The following is a 24,415-nucleotide window of genomic DNA, read 5'->3' as shown; positions in this document are numbered from 1 at the left end:
AGTGTTTAAAGCCAGAAAGTTGCCATTTGAAATGACTTTAGTTTTGTGCCATGTCTGGGATCTGTGTTTTTTCTACAAAATTAAACAACTGAATGAACATCCTCCAAGGCCGGTGATTCCATAATTTTACCAGGGGTTGTAAAACAAAGTTGGTTCCGACATTTGGTAATTAAACACAATAAATATTTTGATGTAGTTAAGGTTACACCTTTGGAACAAATTAGTAGTGCCTCTAAAATGGGAAGAGGCTTTAAATTCAAAAGAATCATTCTGGATTTTTCAACTACAAACTTTATATCCAGACGGTCTAAATGACAAATTGGAACAAGTGTGATTAACATGATACTTGCAGCAGGTAAAATCTGTTGCTGTCTATCTAATCTGTTAAGAAATGGGGGGAGAAATAAGTGGGAAGAACAATTTGTGGAACCCACAAAACACGACCATAGATCCAATATAAAAAGATTTTATTGAACATAAAATTCAGGATACAGACAACATGTGTGACCACGAACAAAAAGTGCAACGTGCAAAAAATAGCGCTGTGACCTGGACACACCACATATAGCTGTACTATTATACTCTGCTCAAAAAGTGGTATAAGGCATAGATCATATTACTACCAATATATTATACACACCAAGTGTTTTGCCATAATGAATAATATTACGGTGCCTAAATCACCAGAATTCATACATATGGTATAATAAGCCCCATCTCTATCAATCAAATTTGCACAATGTGCCTAGTTAAATCACATGGCTCATAACCTATAATGCTGGTGCACATGGCGCTGAAGCAAATGAGCTGCCACATGCAATGAATAACTGTATATTATCTTAGGGAGCAGCGGCACAGTGTGTGGGCGTCCAGGGCAGCGCAATCCCAAAGGAATGGCACCGTGTGTGGGCGTCCAGGGCGGCGCGATCCCAAAGGAATCGCGCCGCCTTGGACGCCCACACACTGTGCCGCTGCTCCCTAAGGTAATATACAGTTTTTCATTGCATGTGGCAGCTCATTTGCTTCAGCGCCATGTGCACCAGCATTATAGGTTATGAGCCATGTGATTTAACTAGGCACATTGTGCAAATTTGATTGATAGAGATGGGGCTTATTATACCATATGTATGAATTCTGGTGATTTGGGCACCGTAATATTATTCATTATGGCAAAACACTTGGTGTGTATAATATATTGGTAGTAATATGATCTATGCCTTATACCACTTTTTGAGCAGAGTATAATACCGTAGTACAGCTATATGTGGTGTGTCCAGGTCACAGCGCTATTTTTTGCACGTTGCACTTTTTGTTCGTGGTCACACATGTTCCCCACGTTGTCTGTATCCTGAATTTCATGTTCATTAAAATCTTTTTATATTGGATCTATGGTCGTGTTTTGTGGGTTCCACAAATTGTTCTTCCCACTTATTTCTCCCCCCATTTCTCCCTATGGTAAATTGGCGACTGATCCGGTTAAAGTCCATTTTTCCTAGCATGCGTTATACATGTGTATGTATATATAGGTTTATACATGCAATTTAGGATAGATAAAATGCTGCTAGGCGCTATTCTTTGTACGGTGTATTCTAATCTGTCAAGAACAAACTTGCTGCTGTATATCTAAGATGCCAAATACAAAATCTGTATGTTAAATTCCCTCTTCCTCAGTCCATAACAATCCACCTACCCTCCTTCCTGGACAACCTGCGGTGTCGCTCCATATGGGCCAATTAGAAACAGCTAGTGCTCTTTACCAGCGAGCGAAGGGTTATGAAACCCAGTGGTCTGTAGTTTGGAGGGTCCTTTTGGACACCACCTTTGGATAGGTATAATGGCAGTTCAAGTTTCTGTGGTCGAGGATTATTATACATTCCACAACTTTGCCATGAAAAGTTTTTAAATGATAAATATATTTTTTAAAACACGTGTGTATGTGTATATAATATAATATATATATAAATATACATACATACATACATACATACATACATACAGTACAGACCAAAAGTTTGGACACCTCTTCTCATTTAAAGATTATTCTGTATTTTCATGACTATGATAATTGTACATTCACACTGAAGGCATCAAAACTTTGAATTAACACATGTGGAATTATATACTTAAGACATAATTTCAGTTGTTTCACACTTTTTTTTGTTATGTTCTAGGTTCTTCAAAGTAGCAACCTTTTGCTTTGATAACTGATTTGCACACTCTTGACATTCTCTTGATGAGCTTCAAGAGGTATTCACCGGGAATGGTCTTCCAACAATCTTGAAGGAGTTACCAGAGATGTTTAGCATTTTTTAGCCCTTTTGCTTTCACTCTGCGGTCCAGCTCACCCCAAACCATCTCGATTGGGTTCAGGTCTGGTGACTGTGGAGGCCAGGTCATCTGGCGTAGCACCCCATCACTCTCCTTCTTGGTCAAATAGCCCTTACACAGCCTGGAGGCGTGTTTGGGGTCATTGTCCTGTTGAAAAATAAATAATGGTCCAACTAAACGCAAACTGGATGGAATAGCATGCCGCTGCAAGATGCTGTGGTAGCCGTGCTGGTTTAGTATGCCTTCAATTTTGAATAAATCCCCAACAGTGTCACCAGCAAAGCACCCCCACACATCACACCTCCTCCATGCTTTACGGTGGGAACCAGGCATGTAGAGTCCATCCGTTCACCTTTTCTGCGTCACACAAAGACACGGTGGTTGGAACCAAAGATCTCAAATTTGGACTCATCAGACCAAAGCACAGATTTCCACGGGTCTAATGTCCATTCCTTGTGTTTTTTAGCCCAAACAAGTCTCTTGCTTGTTGCCTGTCCTTAGCAGTGGTTTCCTAGCAGCTATTTTACCATGAAGGCCTGCTGCACAGTCTCCTCTTAACAGTTGTTGTAGAGATGTGTCTGCTGTTAGAACGCTGTGTGGCATTGACCTGGTCTCTAATCTGAGCTGCTGTTAACCTGCGATTTCTGAGGCTGGTGACTCGGATAAACTTATCATCAGAAGCAGAGGTGACTCTTGGTCTTCCTTTTTTGTGGCTGTCCTCATGTGAACCAGTTTCTTTGTAGCGCTTGATGGTTTTTGCCACTGTACTTGGGGACACTTCAAAGTTTTCCCAATCTTTTGGACTGACTGACCTTCATTTCTTAAAGTAATGATGGCAACTCATTTTTCTTTACTTGGCTGCTTTTTTCTTGCCATAATACAAATTCTAACAGTCTATTCAGTAGGACTATCAGCTGTGTATCCACCAGACTTTTGCACAACACAACTGATGGTCCCAACCCCATTTATAAGGCAAGAAATCCCACTTATTAAACTTGACAGTGCACACCTATGAAGTGAAAACCATTCCTGGTGACTATCTCTTGAAGCTCATCAAGAGAATGCCAAGAGTGTGCAAAGCAGTCATCAAAACAAAAAGGTGGCTACTTTGAAGAACCTAGAATATAAGACATAATTTCAGTTCTTTCACATTTTTTTGTTAAGTATATAATTTCACATGTTAATTCATAGTTTTGATGCCTTCAGTGTGAATGTACAATTTTCATAGTGATGAAAATACAGAAAAATCTTTAAATGAGAAGGTGTGTCCAAACTTTTGGTCTGTACTGTACGTACGTACATACATACATACCGGTGTACATATAGTATAGTGTTGTTGCATTGTTATACACACTGTATATCTAACAGATGTATTTTAGTACGGTAATTTAATCTCTCCTTGTGGCAGAAAAGTGTAAGACTGGGTCAGGGTTAGGGTGCCACAGTGAGTATGGTTGTTAAAAAAGTACAGAGTAAGGGTTAAATATACAATTGTTTTAAACCTTTTCCTCCCATACTCCCCCACCCCATCACACTTATTTTGGTCTCTATGATTTTTAATTCTTTCACTGGGAAACCCCTGGAGGCGGTTTCCCCTATTTCTCCGGGGATAGCTGCAGTCGATCACTTTAGAATCCAAACCAAAATGAGATTTGCTCTTAAGTGCTTTGCTAGCTATGAGACCCAGAAATCCCAGCCTTAAAGGGGTGTTATTAAATTACTTTAATTTGTCAGCAGGAAGATAAGCAAGTTTGCAGTTGAATTGCTTTTTTCCTATCTATTGCTGTTGCCCTGTAATGAGATTTTTTTTTCTTTTTATAGTATAGCAGTTGTTTTCATGGAGCCTGGCCCTTAGTGCACTGCAGCTATACTATGAGAGGAGAGTTAACTCTTAACATCCCAGTTATACTGAATAAATTGTGAAGAATCCTTTTAAATGTTAAAATAAACAATGTCCAGAGAACAACAGTTAAGGTGGGGATCAGCTACAATAGTGTGCTTATGTGTTCAAAAGAGGATAAAAAAAAGCGCCACTCCCCACTCCATTTTTGTCAAGGGAAAACACACACTGTGGACCTGGGAAAGCAGAGACCAGAGACTGCTGTTTCTTGTGACACACTCTCCTTCTGGCTCACAAGAGTTTAGTTACCAGTGGTGATTGGCGATCATTTTTCAGCCTTTCTTTTGTCCATCTTAACATCCCAGTCAGCTCTCTCCAACCCACGGATTTCTATATAACACTTATCTGCTGTTTGGTACCCTACTTGGCTCTCTCATGGTATCGTAAGTGTTGTAGGCCTTCGTCTCTCTGAAAATAGAAGAGCTCAAAGGCTGTTGATCTTAAGTGTTGGTTTTTCCATCTGTCAATGTGTTGTAGAATCCAGTACAGAGTCCTCAGTTAGGTTTCTGAATCCGACAGTAGGCTTTCTGGAGATGGCGAGATCTCTTGTGAACTCTACTGTTCAAATTCACCTGCTTTTGGTTTTCTGCTTTGTGCTGTATGGTAATCATCTGGATTTGAACACATTTAGTTTTCTTCATCAAAACAAGCAAGCTCACGTTCCACATTTGATTCTTGAAGAATCTCTGATCTAGAAATTCAACAGCCTGTTTGCCTTCTGACCATCTTCCACTTGAACAGCAGAGATTACAGTGCAGGATCCTTGATCCGTTATCTCTTGGCTCTGGTTTCGCCTCTAGCCTGTTTGGTATTTATGTTCTAATCTAAAGGCAAAAATTGTATTTATGAACCCAATTTGAATTAAAAAAAAACAAACAAACAATCGAGTTGCAAGGTCTCTATCAGTAGGGAATCCTATGGGCCCCTAATATATTACATTAAGAACTTTATTTAAATCCCCATTAAAATTGTCATACACTGACAAACGCATAACATACAAAATATATACCGAAACAATATCACACACCAATGGAATGTGTGTGTGTGTATACACTAATAGAACCTATATTATTATTAGTGCATTATTTGCCTTCAGATCTTTGTGTGAACAATCATTCTGTACTGGCAGACTCCCTTTAAGAAGATGTCAGAAGCCTATATAATTGCCCCCCCCCCCAAAAAAAAAAAAAAAAAAAAGTGCCTGCACTTGGTACACCCTTGGTGTTGCCAAATATTTAAGTGCACTTTCACACTTGTTTTTCCACTACCTACACCCCTCCCCCTCTTCTTTGATTGACAGCTCTGGCTTTATAGGGCCAATGAAAGGCAGAGACGGAGGTAATACAAATGGGAAGGTGTACTTGGCCACGCCAAGGGTGCATACAGTGCCTCTACTAGAACTGTCACCCTGTGCTGACAAACTCCCTTTTAGCTCTCCCATTAAAAAAGGAGGTTCCATTTTGAAGTTGTCATCACGATGTGTTTGATAAGCATCCTCCCACAGTCAATGGGAATTCTGCAGCTGAGCTCAAAGGCAATACAGATCCATCCATAACCTCCCCGGCTGTTACGAAGGCTGTGGTGGGCCTCCAGGAGGTTCCATGCATTTTTGTCATTTAGACTTTAGGTCAACCAGAAAAAACAAAAGCTATTCAGCATATCTGCAGATCTTAAATATTGGGCATTATGTGAAGGTCCGCTTTCATAGGAACGTGAAAAGCAGTGCATAATGGTCTCAGGGCTCCCTCTGTCCAACACTGCTTACTCCTCGCTTATAGCTCAAACACTGCAGCTGGGAATGAATGCAATCACAGTTTGCAGTGGCTCAATTAACCCCTTATGTTTCAATCAATAGCATGTAAGCAGTTTGACAGAAGATCGCCACTTTTCATTCAATCTCTTCCCCCATTTTTTTTCTTTAAGCTTTGGCAGGGTTCCATTTTACCCTTTTTTTTTTTCTTCACATCTTGATCTTTATTAATAAGCTTGCAATTTTCTCATTGACCACGAACTGTCCTTTCAAGAGTTTTCAGCAAGGCCTTTTGTATCGGGGTGGGTTTACAGTCAGATTCTATTCAGTGTTGCTAATGTACTTTTGGATTTTCTGCAATATAGGAAGTTTGTCTTAATTCATGAAGTGTCGATTTTTCTCACCGACCTTTATGAGGAGGTGTGTTTGATTCGGATGTGTTTTCATGAGGCATGTGTCTCTTAATGAATAAGGCCTGTCTGACGAGTGGCATGTGCCCCACTAGAAATCTTACTGAAGTCCCTAAACCAGAGCAATGTTTCTTGTGTAGAGAACGCAAGGGTGTATAAAGCTGTCATCAGACTTCGCAGGATTTGCTTTTTTACGCCAAGGCTTAATGCACTGTCTGGTTTGTTTCACACTTGTTACTTTACTCTTTATTTATATGTGTGTTCCTTAGAATCTTCACAATGCAGATTCAGACTGAAAGTGTCAAAACCATTGACAAAAACCTGGAAAACTATTGCATGAACAGGTGTCCAAATGTTTGAGTGATATTGTACATATAACACTTCCTGACTTTTAAACAGGTAACTTTCTGACGACTCCTTCCCTATAAGGAATTAAGGTGGCCTTCAGCTGTCGCAGTGTTGAGGTCATTTTCCATATAACATTTTTTAGTCAGAGCAAAGTTTATTGCTTTAACGACTGCCCCTATCCCATGTCTTTTTGTTGTATATTTGTGTAAGGAAATGTATTTCTCTCCAATTTGGCCCCTATTCTTCCATCTAATTTTTGACCGCATTTTCTGTGGAGTGGAGAAGTCCTGCAGTTAATTTCTTTATCTGCCACCCCTAGTTTTTCTGGACTTGATGTTTTATATAAACCTCTTCACTCCCCAGGGAAATGTTTCTTTCGTTTTTTCCCCTTCTCTTTCAAGAACCGTAGCTTGCTTTTTTTCCCGTCAGTGTAGCTATTTGAGGGCTTGATGAGTTCTACATTTGAATGACCCCATTCATTTTACCACATAGTGTACTGGAAAAATAATACAAGTGTCGTGAAAGTGCAATTCCACAATTTATTTTCTTACAGTATTCACTATATGGTAAAACTGACAATATGATTCTGCACGTCGGTATGAGTACGCCAATACCAAATCTGTATAGGTTTTTTCATTTGTTTTTTTTGTGGTGAAGGACAAATCTGAAATTTTGTGTAAAAATTTTTGTCGCCATTTTCTGAACCCGTAGCGTTTTTGTTTTTCGGGATATGGGGTTGTGTGATGGCCTGTTTTTTGTGCCCTGAGCTCACATTTTTACTTATACAATTATGGAGTAGATACAAGGTTTTGATTCTCTTTGTATTTTATTACAGTGTTGTGGAGGCCAAAAGAAACACCGTTCTGTTTTCTTTTTTCATTACGATGTTTACTGATCAGAAATTTTTGATCAAAATATAAAATTAATCTGAACACATACCAAATGTGTGTGTGTGTATGTATATACATAATTATATTCAATTTTTACTTTCAAACTTCTTGTATGCAATAGTCCCTTTTAAAGGACTCGAAGCTGCGATTGTCCTATCGCTTTTGCTTTAGTGCATCATCACCATTCACGAGACTGGAGGATCATAATGACAGGCACAAGGGTCATCAGCAGATCCCACTTGTTATGACAACCCATCAATGCCCTGCGGACATGTTACAGGCCCGCTGTTAAAAGCGTGAAATGACGCAATGTGGTCCATGCCAGCACGTGATAAATCTCGTTGTCAGAGTGACTTAACTGGTTAACATTAGTGATGAGCGAGTATACTCCTTGGAGATTTACCTTAGTTTTCTTCTCCGTTGAATGATTTACATCTGTTAGCCAGCTTGATTACATGTGGGGATTCCTTAGCAACCAGGCAACCCCCACATGTACTTAGCCTGGCTAGTAGCTGTAAATCATTCAGTTACCGCATGGAAAAGAAATCTGCCAGCAGTCATAAATACTCGGAGGTCACCTGAGCGTGGTCTGGAAAACCCGAGCAAGGAGTACACTCGCTGTCACTCCTTGACAGTCACTAGTTAACATCACATGTTGCCTCGTGTGGGGAAAGATGCAGATTTTACACTCTTAAGTTTTGATGAGCTGGTTAGTGATGGCAAATATATTAAAGGAATTTTCCACTACTGAACAACAATTTTTAACACTTAAAGTGCCTCACATAAAATATGCAAAATATATATTTTTTTTCCAATGTCTGCATTGTCCCCCTGTTGTCACTTGACATTTTTGTGTCTCGTGACTGATGCAGCCATTTGGCAGCTGATGATCAGCAGCAGCCTTCAGGATTCAGTCGGAGCGAACAAGGACTCTGTAAAGTCATTTGTCCGGCTTTCCAGTTTCATCATCAATCTGGGATCCTGCACATTTTACCTCACTTAGAGGGTAATCTGTCTCTCACCGTGTACAGGAAATGATCGGATCTCATGAAGATGACCTCCTCTTTAAATTCTGTATCTCTTCTCGAATAAATTGCTCTAAATTCTAAGACTCCTTATTTAATGCCATCCTTGTCGCCTTTTTTATTGCACACCTATTGGGTTAACTGTAGTGTGGTTGGGTCACAGATTTTATATTCTCTCATTCTTCTGCAATAAATAAGGAACAGGAGACCAACATGAAGATTTGGACCTGCATCATTCTAGCACAGATGTAACCTTTCTTAAACTAAAGGTCCCCATACACATTAAGCTAAAGTTGGCCTTTCCCATCAATATCGTTGGTATTGCCTCAGTGTTTGGGGGCCTACCTACTCTTCCCACCAGATGTAGAATCCAGCACATTGGATTTCTGCTGATTGCTCTTTCTGTTCTCACTGGGATATATTGCTTCTCAGGAGAATGACAATGTCTTAAAGACAGAGGTGTCAGGAGAGATCATTCATTCAAGGACACCTATCCAATGTTAATAGAGGACTCAGAAGGGGCGTTCTTAAATTGCTTTACATTTTTGTTAGCGTGAAAATAAGTACGTTTGCTATTGACTTGCTTTTTCGATCTGCTGTCATTCTTCTGCAGTGAGTTTTTGATATTTTATAGTGTACAGTTCATTTCCATGGTGATTGGCCTCAAGACCCTGGTTGAGTGTGCATTAGCAACATTCAAGGAGACTTTAACTCTTAGCATCCCAGCCACTTCTCTCTGACCCAATGATTTTCTCCCCCTTTTCAACTTCTGAAGATGGATGCTGTTATGAATTAAATAAACTCTAGCTTTTAACTTTCAGAGCAGATCTACTGAACAGGCTTTCAGGCTCTGTTTCTCAGATCTTCACTTTTGGAGTCATGTGCTTGTTCAAACGCCCTGTTACCTTTCTATAAATAGTGATTCCAGTGTAGACTTCAGAACACACCACTCTTGGCTAAATGTGTACAACAGAACTTGTGCTGACCTTCTATAATTGTAATACTATTCACCAGATCTGTTGCCCTCCAGCTGACATAAATTGTCCTGTAACATTAAGTTCACCTCCTATTTTATTACCCTGCAGAGTTTATTATCTGCAAATACTATAATTCCACACTATGTCCCCTGCAAGGTCATTAATGAATGTTAAATAGAAGAGGGTCCAATACTGACCCCTGTGGTACCCCGCTGTTAACTGTGACACAATCTGCCTATGTTCCATTAACCCCTTTTCCCACTCAATATTGTTTTCACCTTCATGACCAGGCAAAATTTTAGAATTCTGATGGGTGTCACTTTGTGGTAACAACTCCAGAATATTTCAACGGATCCACTGATTGAGACTTGTTTTCTCAAGACATATTGTACTTCACTTCATGCTGGTGGTAAAACTATGAATATGACTTGCGGTTTTGAGAAAAAAATCGGAAATTTGGTGAAAACTTTGCATTTTTCAAAATGTTAATTCTTATTCCCTTAAACCAGAGAGTTATGTCAAACAAAATAGTTAATAAATAACATTTACCACATCTCTACTTTACATCTGCATCTTTTTTTTTAACCATAATTTTTTTTAGTAAGTTAGAAGGGTTAAAAGTTGTTCAGCAATTTCTCATTTTTACAACAAAATTCACAGAATTTTTTTTTTTTTTTTTTTTTTTTTTTTTTTTGAGACCACATCACATATGAAGTAACTTTGGGGGGCCTATATGGCAAAATGCCCCAAAATTAAACCATTCTAAAAACTGCACCCCCCCCCCCCTTCCTCAAGGTACTCAAAACCACATTGAAGAAGTGTAATTGGCTCTCTACGTGCTTCACAGGAATTGATGCAATGTGGAAGGAAAAAAATGAACATTTTACTTTTTTTTCTTTTTTTTTTTTCACAAAAAATTTACTTTAAACCCAATTTTTTTTTTTTTAATTTTCACAAGGGTAACATGAGAAAATAAACCCCACAATTTGCTGTGCAATTTCTCCTGAGTGTGCAGATACACCCATATGTGGGGGAAAGCTACTGTTTGGGCGCGGTGCAGAGCTCAGAAGGGAAGAAGCAGTTTGACAGGCTTTCTTATGAGGCTGGGGTTGTAAAATGCTGATCTTAAAAGAGATATATAGATATACCCGGATAGTGCTAAAATCCATGGACTGCAGCCATGGCTTAGGTAGGGTAGCATAGCTTCAATAAGGTGTTGAATACATTTAGCTGAAGAGGCAAGGTTCTCTAACTTTAGGAATCTAGTTAAATATTAAAAAAAATACAGAATCACGCATGTATTTTTAAATAGTATAGACCGCCTTTTAATTAAAATTAATAAGTCCTGTTTTATTGCATCCCTTAAGCAGGGTCCATTTACACCTCTGGGTAATTTGTTGTGTGGGACTAACTAGACCGCTCCTGTCACAGAATTGGCTATCATTGGTAACTGAGAGGAGTGGCTGACCCTACACCTTCTTTGTAGAAAAAGTATGTAATGTAGATTCTATGTAATTGATTATTCAGAGACTTTTGGTCAGAGCTCATTCAGACACCAGTTTTTCACATATGGTTTGTGTTTTTCATGAATTTTTGCAGACTCTGCAGTCCACACTAGAACACGCAGACATGTCCATCTTTGATCCGAGTCACAAAGCACCAATGCAAGTCAATTGTTCTGTGAAAAATTGGCCAGCACTTTGATGCTATCCTTCTGCTTGTGCAATTTTCATGTATGCAATAAAAAACTGACATACTGATCCAACACTGATAAACATTTAATCCAAAAAATCTGATGGCTTTTTTTTTTCAAATTTTATTAGACAGATGAGACCGCTAAGAGCCCCATGCTGAGATGACCCCCACGCCCCCTTTATAGAAAATAAAAAGCATGATTTTCCAAAATCCAATTAAGATATGACCTAACATGAAGGAGAAGGGAGAGGAAAAATTAAAAAAGCACATAAAACCCTGAAGTGGAAAGCATTGCATACCTAATTTTTTGTTAAGTAAGCCATATTTACTTTAATGAAAATTTCTGGTTTAAACTGGTATTCCTATCTTTGTACATTTATGAAATAGCTTAAGGATGTGCCATAAATGTATAGTAGAGACTGGACCCCCACATCTGACTCAATCTGGACCATATTGTGTGCTGCTTTTTGTGGAGATGTGGTCATACAAATGAAATTCTTCCGACCACCTCTCCACCAAAAATGACATGCATCAGTGTTGCATTTTAAAGGCTGAGCTCCCACTGGTGAGATCCCACATGTTCTATACATTTCTGGTATGTCCTTAGGGGGGCAGGAGAAGCTTGTATTTTATAGTGCAAGATATGCCAAACTAACACATTAATTACAGGGGTTGTCTGGTCCAAATAGATAAGTCTGCAGTAACTCTGTATGTCTGCAAACTTATGAATCCCTCGCCACCCGGGGCACGCACTGTGTGGTGCAGGAATTCACCGGTTTTTGAGCCAGGACCAGAGGGTATGTATGCGTTATACATACTCCCGGCTAGAGCCCGATTTGTGGGTGCAGCCGTATTCAATACGCTTGTATGGAGCATGGCCGCGCCACAACCAGCAATGCGGCCATCCAGTGGGCGTGGCTCTGTCCGGGAGTATGTATAAGTCATACTTACGGTACCTTCACACTAAGCGACTTTGCAGCGAGAACGACGACGATCCGTGACGTTGCAGCGTCCTGGATAGCGATCTCGTTGGGTTTGACACGCAGCAGCGATCTGGATCCCGCTGTGATATCGCTGGTCGGAGCTAGAAGTCCAGAACTTTATTTCGTCGCTGATCACCCGCTGTCCATCGCTGGATCGGCGTGTGTGACGCCGATCCAGCGATGTGTTCACTTGTAACCAGGGTAAATATCGGGTTACTAAGAGCGGCCCTGCACTTAGTAACCCGATGGTTACCGGGGTGCTGCAGGGGGACTTCGGCATCGTTGAAGACCGTTTCAACGATGTCGAAGTCGTTCCCCTGATCGTTGGTCGCTGGAGAGAGCTGTCTGTGTGACAGCTCCCCAGCGACCACACAACGACTTACCAACGATCACGGCCAGGTCGTATCGCTGGTCGTGATCGTTGGTAAGTCGTTTAGTGTAACGGTACCTTTACCCTCTGGTCCTGGCTCAGAAACTGGCGAATCCCCGCAGCACACTGAGGGGGGGGGGAGGGGGGGGATTCATAGGTCTCAAGTTGCAGAGTGACTGACTGCAGACTTTTGGCCACTTAAAGGTGTTGACAAATAGATATCATTGTATATCAGGAGTTTTTCACACGCTGCACCACTCTGCATCTAGCCTTTGCTAACCTTCGAGCCAACCAAAGTCTCCTAAAAGACCATTTTTCGGCAGATGCTCAAAGCCTTAATCTGCACTTAAATGGACACAATTCTATCTGTAAATTGCAAGAGCCTGGATATGTCACTCGTGGAGCACGTCACTTTGGTGAACAACATTTAAAATTTGCCCCACAGACGTCAAAACTGTTACAAAAGCATGTCGTATGTGTACAGAAATGGACTTATGATGGACTTTTAGGTCAGGGTTTGGGTTCAGATTTTCACTCTTAGGCGATGTTCACACGTTGCGTTTTGTACTCCTTTTTTTTTCTTTTTTTTTTAATGCGGATTGTCATTTTGTCAGCAATGCATGTTTAATGAAGTCAGTTTTAGTCACCAAAAATGTAGCAATAATGCATACGGTAGTTGTTTTTTTTTTTTTTTTTCTGTGTGTTTATACTTTCTCATTGCTTTCTGTGGGTGGAAAAAGCCGCTAAAACGCTCCGTGACATGCTGGAGTTTTCTAATTCAGTCAGGAAACAAATGTGCATGAGGTTGCTGGTGCTATTCAAAGCAGCTTTTAATTTGCTTAAAAAAAACGCAAAAAAAGCTGCAAAAACCCAGCATGTGAACGTAGCCTTAAAGGGCCACTGTCACCCCCTCCAGCCGTTATAAACTAAAAGAGCCACCTTGTGCAGCAGTAATGCTGCATTCTAACAAGGTGGCTCTTTTAGTTTTAGGTGCATGTATTACCAAAATAAAGGGTTTTATATTTTCTCCAAAATACCTTTCTTTAGCCAGGGAGGCAGGTCCTCACCCCCCTGCTTGTAACGCCACACTGCCGTCACTCAAATGTTCAGGGGTGCCGGGCACCGCCCCCTCCGCGCTGTTTTCGCATGAAATCCGGCGCCTGCGCTGTGTATCGCTGTTTGGTGCAGGCGCAGTGAGCTCTGGCCCTCTGACGTCACAGCCAGGCTTGCAGACTGTGCCTGTGCGGCCACCCACCTTGGTAATCCCAGCCCCGCAGTGTGTTATGCATTATGCAGAGTGCGGGGCTGGGATTCACAAGCAGGGCGGCCGAACAGGCGCAGTCTGCAAGCCTGGCTGTGATGTCAGACGGCCAGAGCTCTCTGCGCCTGCACCAAACAGCGATGCACAGCGCAGGCACCGGATTTCATGGGTAAACAGCGCGGAGGGGGCGTTGCCCGGCGCCCCTGAACATTTGAGTGACGGCAATGTGGCGTTACAAGCAGGGGGGTGAGGACCTGCCTCCCTGGCTAAAGAAAGGTATTTTGGCGAAAATATAAAACCCTTTATTTTGGTAATACATGCACCTAAAACTAAAAGAGCCACCTTGTTAGAATGCAGCATTACTGCTGCACAAGGTGGCTCTTTTAGTTTATAACGGCTGGAGGGGGTGACAGTGGCCCTTTAACATGTAACAAATGTTCTTGAATTGCACTTGGTGTATTTTTTTTTTATCTATTTTTTTTTTTAGACCAACTTCATACAATAAGCTAAAAGATTACAAGTAGAAATTGTACTTGTTTGGTTACGACACAAAATCTGTTGCTCGTGTGTGAATAACTATTTTGTCTGTGAAAATGTGTAAAATTATGCAAAAAGGTGAATTTTTATCAGTGCATTCTTGTACAAAAAAAAAAGCTGTAATGAAGTACAGTTCACATCAGAGATGCTGTTGATTACGATCAAGGTGGGATAGGAGGGGTTATTCATACATCTTTTGCCTGCTTATGATTTATATGGCATGTTGCATGCAGCTGCTGTTAATAACCGGAATGTGTTTTGTTTTTTTTGTTTTTTTGTTTTTTTTCCTTATCATTTTTGTCCCACCCCCCTTTCGTGGTGTGATTCTATAGTGTGCTATATCAGGATGGATTTTATGGCACTGAATTATATGTAAGTATGCAACGAAGAACTTTAAAAATACCAGATACATTTTTCAAAAACCCTGAGATATATTGATATCGATAAATTATTCCAACCTGCTTCCCACTTCCCCTTTCCTCTGTGCCCATGCAAGCCAGCCTTAATTCCCATCCATATTACATCCTTTTTTGACATGTTTTATTTTGCATTATTGTTCCTTTTCCACCTTTTAGTGTAGTTTCTCATGTATTCATGGTGTTTCTTTCCCTTTGTTGTTACATCAGTGGAGTGTTGTCTGGGAATGCAGGCATGCTGTTCTTACACACCGCTCTGGCCGTTGGAATGGTAGACTTTAAACAAATACAACGTTTGTTGTTGTGGTGGCAATGAGTATATTTTAGTTTTGTTTTGAGGGTTTTAATACTGCATGCAATGGTGTTGGTCACCTCCCCGCTACCTTCAGATGCTCCGGCTCCAACATAACAAGGCTACCTACAAAGTGCTGCTGTCCTGATTCATCCTACTGGGTCACTTCAGAAATGTAGCTCAGAACTGGGGTTGAAAGGCAAAAACAAAGTGTATATTTTAATAAGTTATCAAAATAAGATTCCTCATTCCTACAAGTGTAATTTTTTCTTTATTGCGCATTCATACACTTTTATATTTCCCTTGCTTTTGTGTGCCAAATCCCTCCTTCCATACTCTGGTCTTCTCTCCATAGTTGCCTCCATTCCTAGCCTTCCCAAATTCTCTGCATTTCTAGGTCTTCTTGGCAGGTGGAGGGTTTTAACCTATTTTACAGTCAATCCTAAAATGCTTAGGATTTACGATCTAGTATATGCTACAGGCTGGCTTGCTCCTTCCAAATCTCTGGGAGTGTGTGGGCTATTGAGTGAATGGGAAGAGGGCATGGTTTTAATTTTCATTTTAATCCATTTCTTTCCACAGGTGTTTCTCTTATCACATATTTTGGATCATTTGTTTGTCAGGGTTTCAATATTGTTTTTGTTCTGTTATAGACTAGTCTTACAGGAACCAATCTTAAACCCTAAACTACCTCAGGTAGGCGCCCTCCCACATGGCCTTTCTCCCCCTTTTTGCCAACCAATCAGAGTGCAGATTGCTGTGAGTCCAGATTTAAATTACTAACCCATAATTAATGCCTTGTTGGAGAAGGGAACAGAGCCTTTGAAATAATAAGCAGAAAAAAAGGTACGCTTAGACTCATTTGTGAAATAAATCGACATGCTATGAATTTGAAGTAGGCTTTTAGAACCATGATAAATTGGTTATTCCAATCAGTCACAAAATAGAATGAATCGCTGACATATTGCATTGTCTTGTCTGCACAAGGTTGCTACAGAGTTGACTGCTCTAGGTCTGATGTGAGGCCTTGCTTTTGATGCTTAATTATTACATTGGCAATTTTGTCAGATGTTTCTTGGCTTTCTTGGGTGCAGAGTGTACATTAATGAGAAAGAAAATGATTTTTTTTTAATTTACCAGATGGCTTCAATGAAAAATTTTAAAGGGGTCTGAATGCTTTCCATACCCACTGTATATCTCCCCAATCCATGTATATATGGTCCTCTCATCCCCATGCTGGTATGCATGCCCCCCTCATCCCCATGCTGGTATGCATGGCCCCAAAACCACAAAAAGAGGACATGAGAATCCTCCAAATATCTGTAAAACAACACCAGGAAAAAAAAGGTAGAGATGCTTACCTGCCCAGGCCTGGGCAGGTAAGCGTCTCTGCCTTTTTTTCTTGGTGTTATTATTATGCATGGCCCCCTCATCCCTATCCTGGTGTATGCATGGCCCCCTCATCCCTATCCTGGTGTATGCATGGCCTCCTCATACCCATCCTGGTCTATGCATGGCCTCCTCATCTCTATCCTGGTGTATGCATGGCCTCCTCATACCCATCCTGGTCTATGCATGGCCTCCTCATCCCTATCCTGGTGTATGCATGGCCTCCTCATACCCATCCTGGTCTATGCATGGCCTCCTCATCCCTATCCTGGTGTATGCATGGCCTCCTCATCCCTATCCTGGTGTATGCATGGCCTCCTCATACCCATCCTGGTCTATGCATGGCCTCCTCATCCCTATCCTGGTGTATGCATGGCCTCCTCATACCCATCCTGGAGTATCCATGGCCTCCTCATCCCTATCCTGGTGTATGCATGGCTCCTCATCCCTATCCTGGTGTATGCATGGCCTCCTTATACCCATCCTGGTCTATTCATGGCCTCCTCATCCCTATCCTGTTGTATGCATGGCCTCCTCATACCCATCCTGGTCTATGCATGGCCTCCTCATCCTATCCTGGTGTATGCATGGCTCCTCATCCCTATCCTGGTGTATGCATGGCCTCCTCATACCCATCCTGGTCTATGCATGGCCTCCTCATCCTATCCTGGTGTATGCATGGCCTCCTCATCCCTATCCTGGTGTATGCATGGCCTCCTCATCCCTATCCTGGTGTATGCATGGCCTCCTCATTCGTATCCTGGTGTATGCATGGCCTCCTCATTCGTATCCTGGTGTATGCATGGCCTCCTCATTCGTATCCTGGTGTATGCATGGCCTCCACATCCCTATCCTGGTGTATGCATGGCTCCTCATCCCTATCCTGGTGTATGCATGGCTCCTCCTCCCTATCCTGGTGTATGCATGGTCTCCTCATCCCTATCCTGGTGTATGCATGGCCTCCTCATTCGTATCCTGGTGTATGCATGGCCTCCTCATTCGTATCCTGGTGTATGCATGGCCTCCTCATCCCTATTCTGGTGTATGCATGGCCTCCTCATCCCTATTCTGGTGTATGCATGGCCTCCTCATCCCTATCCTGGTGTATGCATGGCTCCTCATCCCTATCCTGGTGTATGCATGGCCTCCTCATACCCATCCTGGTGTATCCATGGACTCCTCATCCCTATCCTGGTGTATGCATGGCCTCCTTATACCCATCCTGATCTATGCATAGCCTCCACATCCCTATCCTGGTGTATGCATGGCCTCCACATCCCTATCCTGGTGTATGCATGGCCTCCACATCCCTATCCTGGTGTATGCATGGCTCCTCATCCCTATCCTGGTGTATGCATGGCTCCTCATCCCTATCCTGGTGTATGCATGGCCTCCTCATTCGTATCCTGGTGTATGCATGGCCTCCTCATCTCTATTCTGGTGTATGCATGGCCTCCTCATCCTATTCTGGTGTATGCATGACCTTCTCATCCCTATTCTGGTGTATGCATGGCCTCCTCATCCCTATTCCGGTGTATGCATGGCCTCCTCTTCCCTATTCTGGTGTATGCTTGGCCTCATCCCTATCCTGGTGTATTCATGGCACCATTGCAGCATCCTGTTCATATTCTAGCAGCTGATTTATGCTTGTAAGCAGTGCATGGAGGTGATTGCTTGTAGACCTGCATGACGAGTACAGCTGCCGAAGTACTCGCTTCTCCCCACTCTTGGACTATGGGCATGTGGAGCAGTGAATATTCACTGATCTTTAATAGTGGGCACAGTGTTGGGCGCATGAACTCCCGGCAGATTGTGGAAGCCGGCGGCTGTTACTACTGTGCCCACTATTAAAGATCAATGAATATTCACTGTGTCCTCCATGCCTATGGGAGTGGAGAGCAGGGAATATTAATTCCTTTAAGTAGCGGGCACACGAGTGCTTGCAACTGCAGGAAGCCAGCAGCTACGGCTAAGAGTGTGTCTGCTATTAAGAGATATGAATATTCACTGCTCTCCACTCCCATGGGCGTGGAAAGCCGTGAATATTCATTTCTCTTTAGCAGTGGGCACAGGAGCAAGCCGCAGCGGCCGGCTCCTGCCTCCTGTGACCGGCTGTTCTGCCGCTCCCCCACCTTACCCATCCACAGCAGTTACATCGGGACTGGAAGATGCACCACTCATTTTCCTCCACATTTTTGGAGGAAAACAGTGCCTCTTGATGTCCGAAAAATACGGTATTTGTTAGTTAATAGTATTTGCATTTTCTAACATTGTAAATGAGGTCTATATTTTTAGATCAGTTAAACATGTATGTTTTAATGAATGTGCACTCATTTCATAATGGAGCATTTTGCTTTCAAAATTAAACACCAGGTGAGATTTTCACCAATCTATAAATGAAGTGTCTGTATATTATAAGATGGGCATTGTGGCTGTAGCACTGGGGCCCAAAGACAATATCTGCAAACCGTTTATGTTCTCATTTTGTTTGGATTTCCTCCCACACTCTAAAAACATCCTGATAGGGAATTTAGATTGAGTGCCAATGGAGACAGTGATGATATCTGTAAAGTACTGAGGAATTAATGGTGATATATAAGCATGTGTATGTGTTTGGAGATTTATATATTTTCATGTGCTCTCCCTATCAAAAACTGAAATTGTTTTGTTTCACACCTCTGCTAACAAACTCTGTCTAAAATTGCCATCAGTGTGTTGTTCTACCAGGACTCCCAAGAATTAAGCCCACCGGCTTTGGGTTATATTTGACTCGGATCTTTCCTTCACTCCCTATATCCGATCATTTCACCTGCATCTCAAAAACATTTCTACAATTCAACCTTTCCTTACCTTTAATTCTGAATCAGAGTAACTGTATTAGTTTTTGCATCTTCCCCTAGACTACTGAACCTCTTTACTAATCATTCTCTCACTTGCTCAACTCTCCCGCCCAATCTTCCATGAATGCAGCAGCCCGAAACATGTTTCTGTTCAATTTTTACACTGATGTTGCCACAATATGCCAGTCTTTGCACTGGTTGCCCATCTGCTACAGAGTCCAATGTAAACTTATTACCCATGCACACAAAGCTTTCCACATTTCTGCAATGCCTTAGATCCTCGCTTATCTCTATTACCCAACCTGTCCTCTCCATTCCGCTAATGACCTAATACTACATACTCTATAATCCGAACCTCCCAGTGTAGTGTCCAGTACTTATCTTGTGCTGCACCAGTTTCCTGGAATCCACTACCCCAGACAATCTTGTTAATTCCCAGTATCCACAGTTTAATGCGTGCCCTAAAATGACATTTCTTTTGACCAACCTATGTGACACAAGTCTCTATTAATTGTGACTTACTTTGAGGCTCCGTAGTCAAGAGGTCCAGGGTCAATACAAATAATAATTTTCTTTTATATAGCTCCAACATATTTCGCAGCACTTTACAATTAAGCAGGGACATACACAGACAATAAATTAAATATTGCAAGCTTACTATCTACAAGGAAATAGGGGGGACACAATAGATGAAAGTGCTTGTTATTTCAGAAAGAGCAATTGTGACAGCGATTTTCATATAAAGCTGCATGATCCGGTCATCAGTCAGTGTGTTTCAATGCATTTATCGAGTGCAGTTATGTATATGGAGGGTTTGGAGACAGATGAATAGGAGAGAGTACATTAGGAGGAGGAAACAGTGACTTGGTTTAGTAAGTTGAGGTGATGGACTTGTTTAAAAAGATGTGTTTTTAAAGCACACTAACAAAAATGGGGGCTAGATAAGTCGGATCATGTTGGGTAGTGTATTCCAGAGAACTGCTGCAGCACAGGAGAAGTCTTGGAGACGGAGCTGCAAGGTTCGAATTATGAAGGATGTTAGTCTTAGGTCAGTTTCATATTATAGGGAGCATGGAGGGCAAGGGATAGAGATGAGGGAGGAAATATAGGGTCGTTCAGAACTGTGGATGGCTTTGTGGGTGAGATATGAGTTTACAGTATATTTTGGTATATTTTGTAGCGAATGGGTAACCAGTGCAGTGAATGGCACAAGGTGGAGGCTTCGGTGAATCGGCTGGACCAAAATACGACCCTGGCTGACGCATTCAGGATGGATTGGAGAGTAGAGTGTTTAGTAAGAGGGAGACTGATCAGAAGAATTGCAGTAGTCCAGACAAGAGTGAATAAGAGACAGTAAGAGTTTTAGCAGTTAGAAAGGTGAGAAAAGGTCAGGTTTTGGAGATGTGTTTAAAATGCAGGCGACAAGAGCGAGTGAGTGATCGGATATAGGGAATAAAGGAAAGTTGAGTGTCGGATATAACTACAAGACAGAGTGGGCGTGCTGCTTGGGATTTATGGTTGAAACCTCCAAGGTAATTTAAATGTCAGGTAGAGTTAGGTTAGTAGAAGGAGGAAACTCAGTTCAGTTTTGGGGAGATTCAGTTTCAGCTAGAGGGAAGAGATTGTTGGAGATAGCAGACAAACAATCCTTGGTTATTTTGTATTGAAGTGGGCGTGATGTCAGGGGAAGAAGTGTATAATTGGGCTTGTCATAGATTAATGGAAAAGACATGCGCAGTCGGGTAACAATCCAAGGTCAGAGTATCAAAAAGTTTGCGTATCAAGACAAAGGGGTAAATCAAATGGATGGTCAAATGTAAATCCCAAGGTTGACAATGGAGATCCGAATACTACTCGAAGCCTAGAGTAAAAACACACACCAGTTGAGCAAAGCTACAATTGGCAATGGTCTGACCGGTTTCAGAGTGCTAAATAGCCCTGTAATCAGAAGGAATGATACCTAGAGGAGATCCCACAGTCCCAGCCAGACAGGACGGCTTAGGCTACGTTCACATTAGCGCTGTGCGACGCAACGTCGGGCGCCCCTGCGGCGACGCATGCGTCATGCGCCCCTATATTTAACATGGAGGCGCATGGACATGCGTTGCACTTGCGTTTTGTGACGCATGCGTCACTGCGGCGCACGCGTCAGGGTGCAGAGGACACAGCAAGTTGCATTTTTTGTGCGTCCAAAATCAAGCAAAAAAAGGACGCATGCGTCACAAAACAATGCGTTTTGCATGCATTTTGCATGCGTTGTGCGTTGCGTCGCCGACGCAACACACAACAACGCAAATGTGAACGTAGCCTTAGCTGTCATTCACAATACTTGCATCTCTGCCTCGGATTGGGCAGTAGAGCAGTCACTCGCAGTCCTGACAGCTCCACAAACCCTCAGCTTATCACCTCACAAATTTATCTGACAATCCCCTGTTCCAGTGTGTGTGTATATATATATAAGTATATATATGTGTGTGTGTGTGTGTGTGTGTGTGTGTGTGTATATATATATATTGTGTATAATATATAATTATGCAAATTCTCTTCAGAGAGGAAGAGTGCTTAGAATTCTAGTGCCACCTATTTGGGAGTAGCAATCCTACCAGTCAATGTTGATCCTTTAACGGGCCTTGTAACATGACTTGGGAAAATAGCCAAACCAGAATCTCAACTTTGCAAATTGAGATTCTATTTTGGCTATTATCCTAAGTCATGTGACAAGGCTCTTTAAAGGGTCAACATTGACTTGTAGGATTGCTACTTCCAATAGGTGGCACTAGAGTTCTAGTTCCCGTCCTCTCTGCAGAGACAATTTGCATGTTTGGCATATTTCCCAGAGGAGCATTGAGGCTTTAAAGGGACTCTGTCACCTCAAATTGGCGGGATATTTAAATGACTTTTTACCTGTCTGATGGGCGGCGTTTCATCTTCATTTCTCCACCCCATCCGTCCCTGTTGTCTGCAATATGTTAGTGAATTAAGAGTACTTTGCAGTTGGGCAAAGCATACTGCGCGTGCGCGACCGAAGATTGCATTGCGCACGCGCCAACTCTGGAGCACAAGTACTCTAATTCACTAACATATTGCGAACAACAGGGACGGGATGGATAAATGAAGATGAAATGCCGCCCATCGGACAGTTAAAAAGTCATTTAAATATCTCGCCAATTTGAGGTGACAGAGTCCTTTTAAGTCTCCTCATCTCAGTATTCTCAGCATGTCAATCTCCGCAAGGAGAAACGATACTTATTGTGTTAGTGTGTATGTATGTACATATATGTATGTGTGTGTGCATGTATGTATGTGTGTGTGTATCTCTATCTCTATATCTATCTCTATATCTATATCTATCTCTATATCTATCTCTATATCTATCTCTATATCTATCTCTATATCTATCTCTATATCTATCTCTATATCTATCTCTATATCTATCTATATCTGTCCTTCTCAAAAAATTAGCATATAGTGTTAAATTTCATTATTTACCATAATGTAATGATTACAATTAAACTTTCATATATTATAGATTCATTATCCACCAACTGAAATTTGTCATGTCTTTTATTGTTTTAATACTGATGATTTTGGCATACAACTCCTGATAACCCAAAAAACCTGTCTCAATAAATTAGCATATTTCACCCGTCCAATCAAATAAAAGTTTTTTTTTAATAACAAACAAAAAAACCATCAAATAATAATGTTCAGTTATGCACTCAATACTTGGTCGGGGATCCTTTGGCAGAAATGACTGCTTCAATGCGGCGTGGCATGGAGGCAATCAGCCTGTGACACTGCTGAGATGTTATGGAGGCCCAGGATGCTTCAATAGCGGCCTTAAGCTCATCCAGAGTGTTGGGTCTTGCGTCTCTCAACTTTCTCTTCACAATATCCCACAGATTTTCTATGGGGTTCAGGTCAGGAGAGTTGGCAGGCCAATTGAGCACAGTAATACCATGGTCAGTAAACCATTTACCAGTGGTTTTGGCTCTGTGAGCAGGTGCCAGGTCGTGCTGAAAAATGAAATCTTCATCTCCATAAAGCATTTCAGCCGATGGAAGCATGAAGTGCTCCAAAATCTCCTGATAGCTAGCTGCATTGACCCTGCCCTTGATGAAACACAGTGGACCAACACCAGCAGCTGACATGGCACCCCACACCATCACTGACTGTGGGTACTTGACACTGGACTTCAGGCATTTTGGCATTTCCTTCTCCCCAGTCTTCCTCCAGACTCTGGCACCTTGATTTCCGAATGACATGCAAAATTTGCTTTCATCAGAAAAAAGTACTTGGGACCACTTAGCAACAGTCCAGTGCTGCTTTTAAGTGGCTTTACCTGGGGAATGCGGCACCTGTAGCCCATTTCCTGCACACGCCTGTGCACGGTGGCTCTGGATGTTTCCACACCAGACTCAGTCCACTGCTTCCTCAGGTTCCCCAAGGTCTGGAATCGGTCCTTCTCCACAATCTTCCTCAGGGTCCGGTCACCTCTTCTCGTTGTACAGCGTTTTCTGCCACATTGTTTCCTTCCAACAGACTTACCATTGAGGTGCCTTGATACAGCACTCTGGGAACAGCCTATTTGTTGAAAAATTTCTTTTTGGGTCTTACCCTCTTGCTTGAGGGTGTCAATGATGGCCTTCTTGACATCTATCAGGTCGCTAGTCTTACCCATGATGGGGGTTTTGAGTAATGAACCAGGCAGGGAGTTTTTAAAAGCCTCAGGTATCTTTTGCATGTGTTTAGAGTTAATTAGTTGATTCAGAAGATTAGGGTAATAGGTCGTTTAGAGAACCTTTTCTTGATATGCTAATTTATTGAGACAGGTTTTTTGGGTTATCAGGAGTTGTATGCCAAAATCATCAGTATTAAAACAATAAAAGACCTGACAAATTTCAGTTGGTGGATAATGAATCTATAATATATGAAAGTTTAATTGTAATCATTACATTATGGTAAATAATGAAATTTAACACTATATGCTAATTTTTTGAGAAG

The 24,415-nt window shown here is 41.7% G+C and overlaps 1 protein-coding gene across 16 annotated transcripts in view; it reads left to right on the top strand.

The window, feature by feature from the left end:
• Nucleotides 1-24,415, top strand: part of RBFOX2 (RNA binding fox-1 homolog 2) — a 641,301-nt gene that overhangs the window by 487,327 nt on the left and 129,559 nt on the right. For 7 of the 16 annotated variants that reach the window (XM_077276185.1, XM_077276173.1, XM_077276175.1 and 4 more), the window contains one exon: nt 14,807-14,846. The exons of 4 other annotated variants lie outside the window; for them this stretch is intronic. In XM_077276185.1, coding sequence (XP_077132300.1) covers nt 14,807-14,846 — 40 coding nt within the window. Of the gene's footprint in view, nt 1-14,806; nt 14,847-15,835; nt 15,879-24,415 lie in introns of all 16 variants that reach the window. 5 more of the 16 variants (XM_077276184.1, XM_077276172.1, XM_077276174.1 and 2 more) reach the window with 1 other exon arrangement.

The sequence above is a fragment of the Ranitomeya variabilis genome, chromosome 8 (assembly GCF_051348905.1).
Source record: "Ranitomeya variabilis isolate aRanVar5 chromosome 8, aRanVar5.hap1, whole genome shotgun sequence".
Taxonomy (NCBI): domain Eukaryota; kingdom Metazoa; phylum Chordata; class Amphibia; order Anura; family Dendrobatidae; genus Ranitomeya; species Ranitomeya variabilis.
Note: the sequence above shows the minus strand (reverse complement) of the source record. Positions and strands in the feature narration are given on the sequence as shown.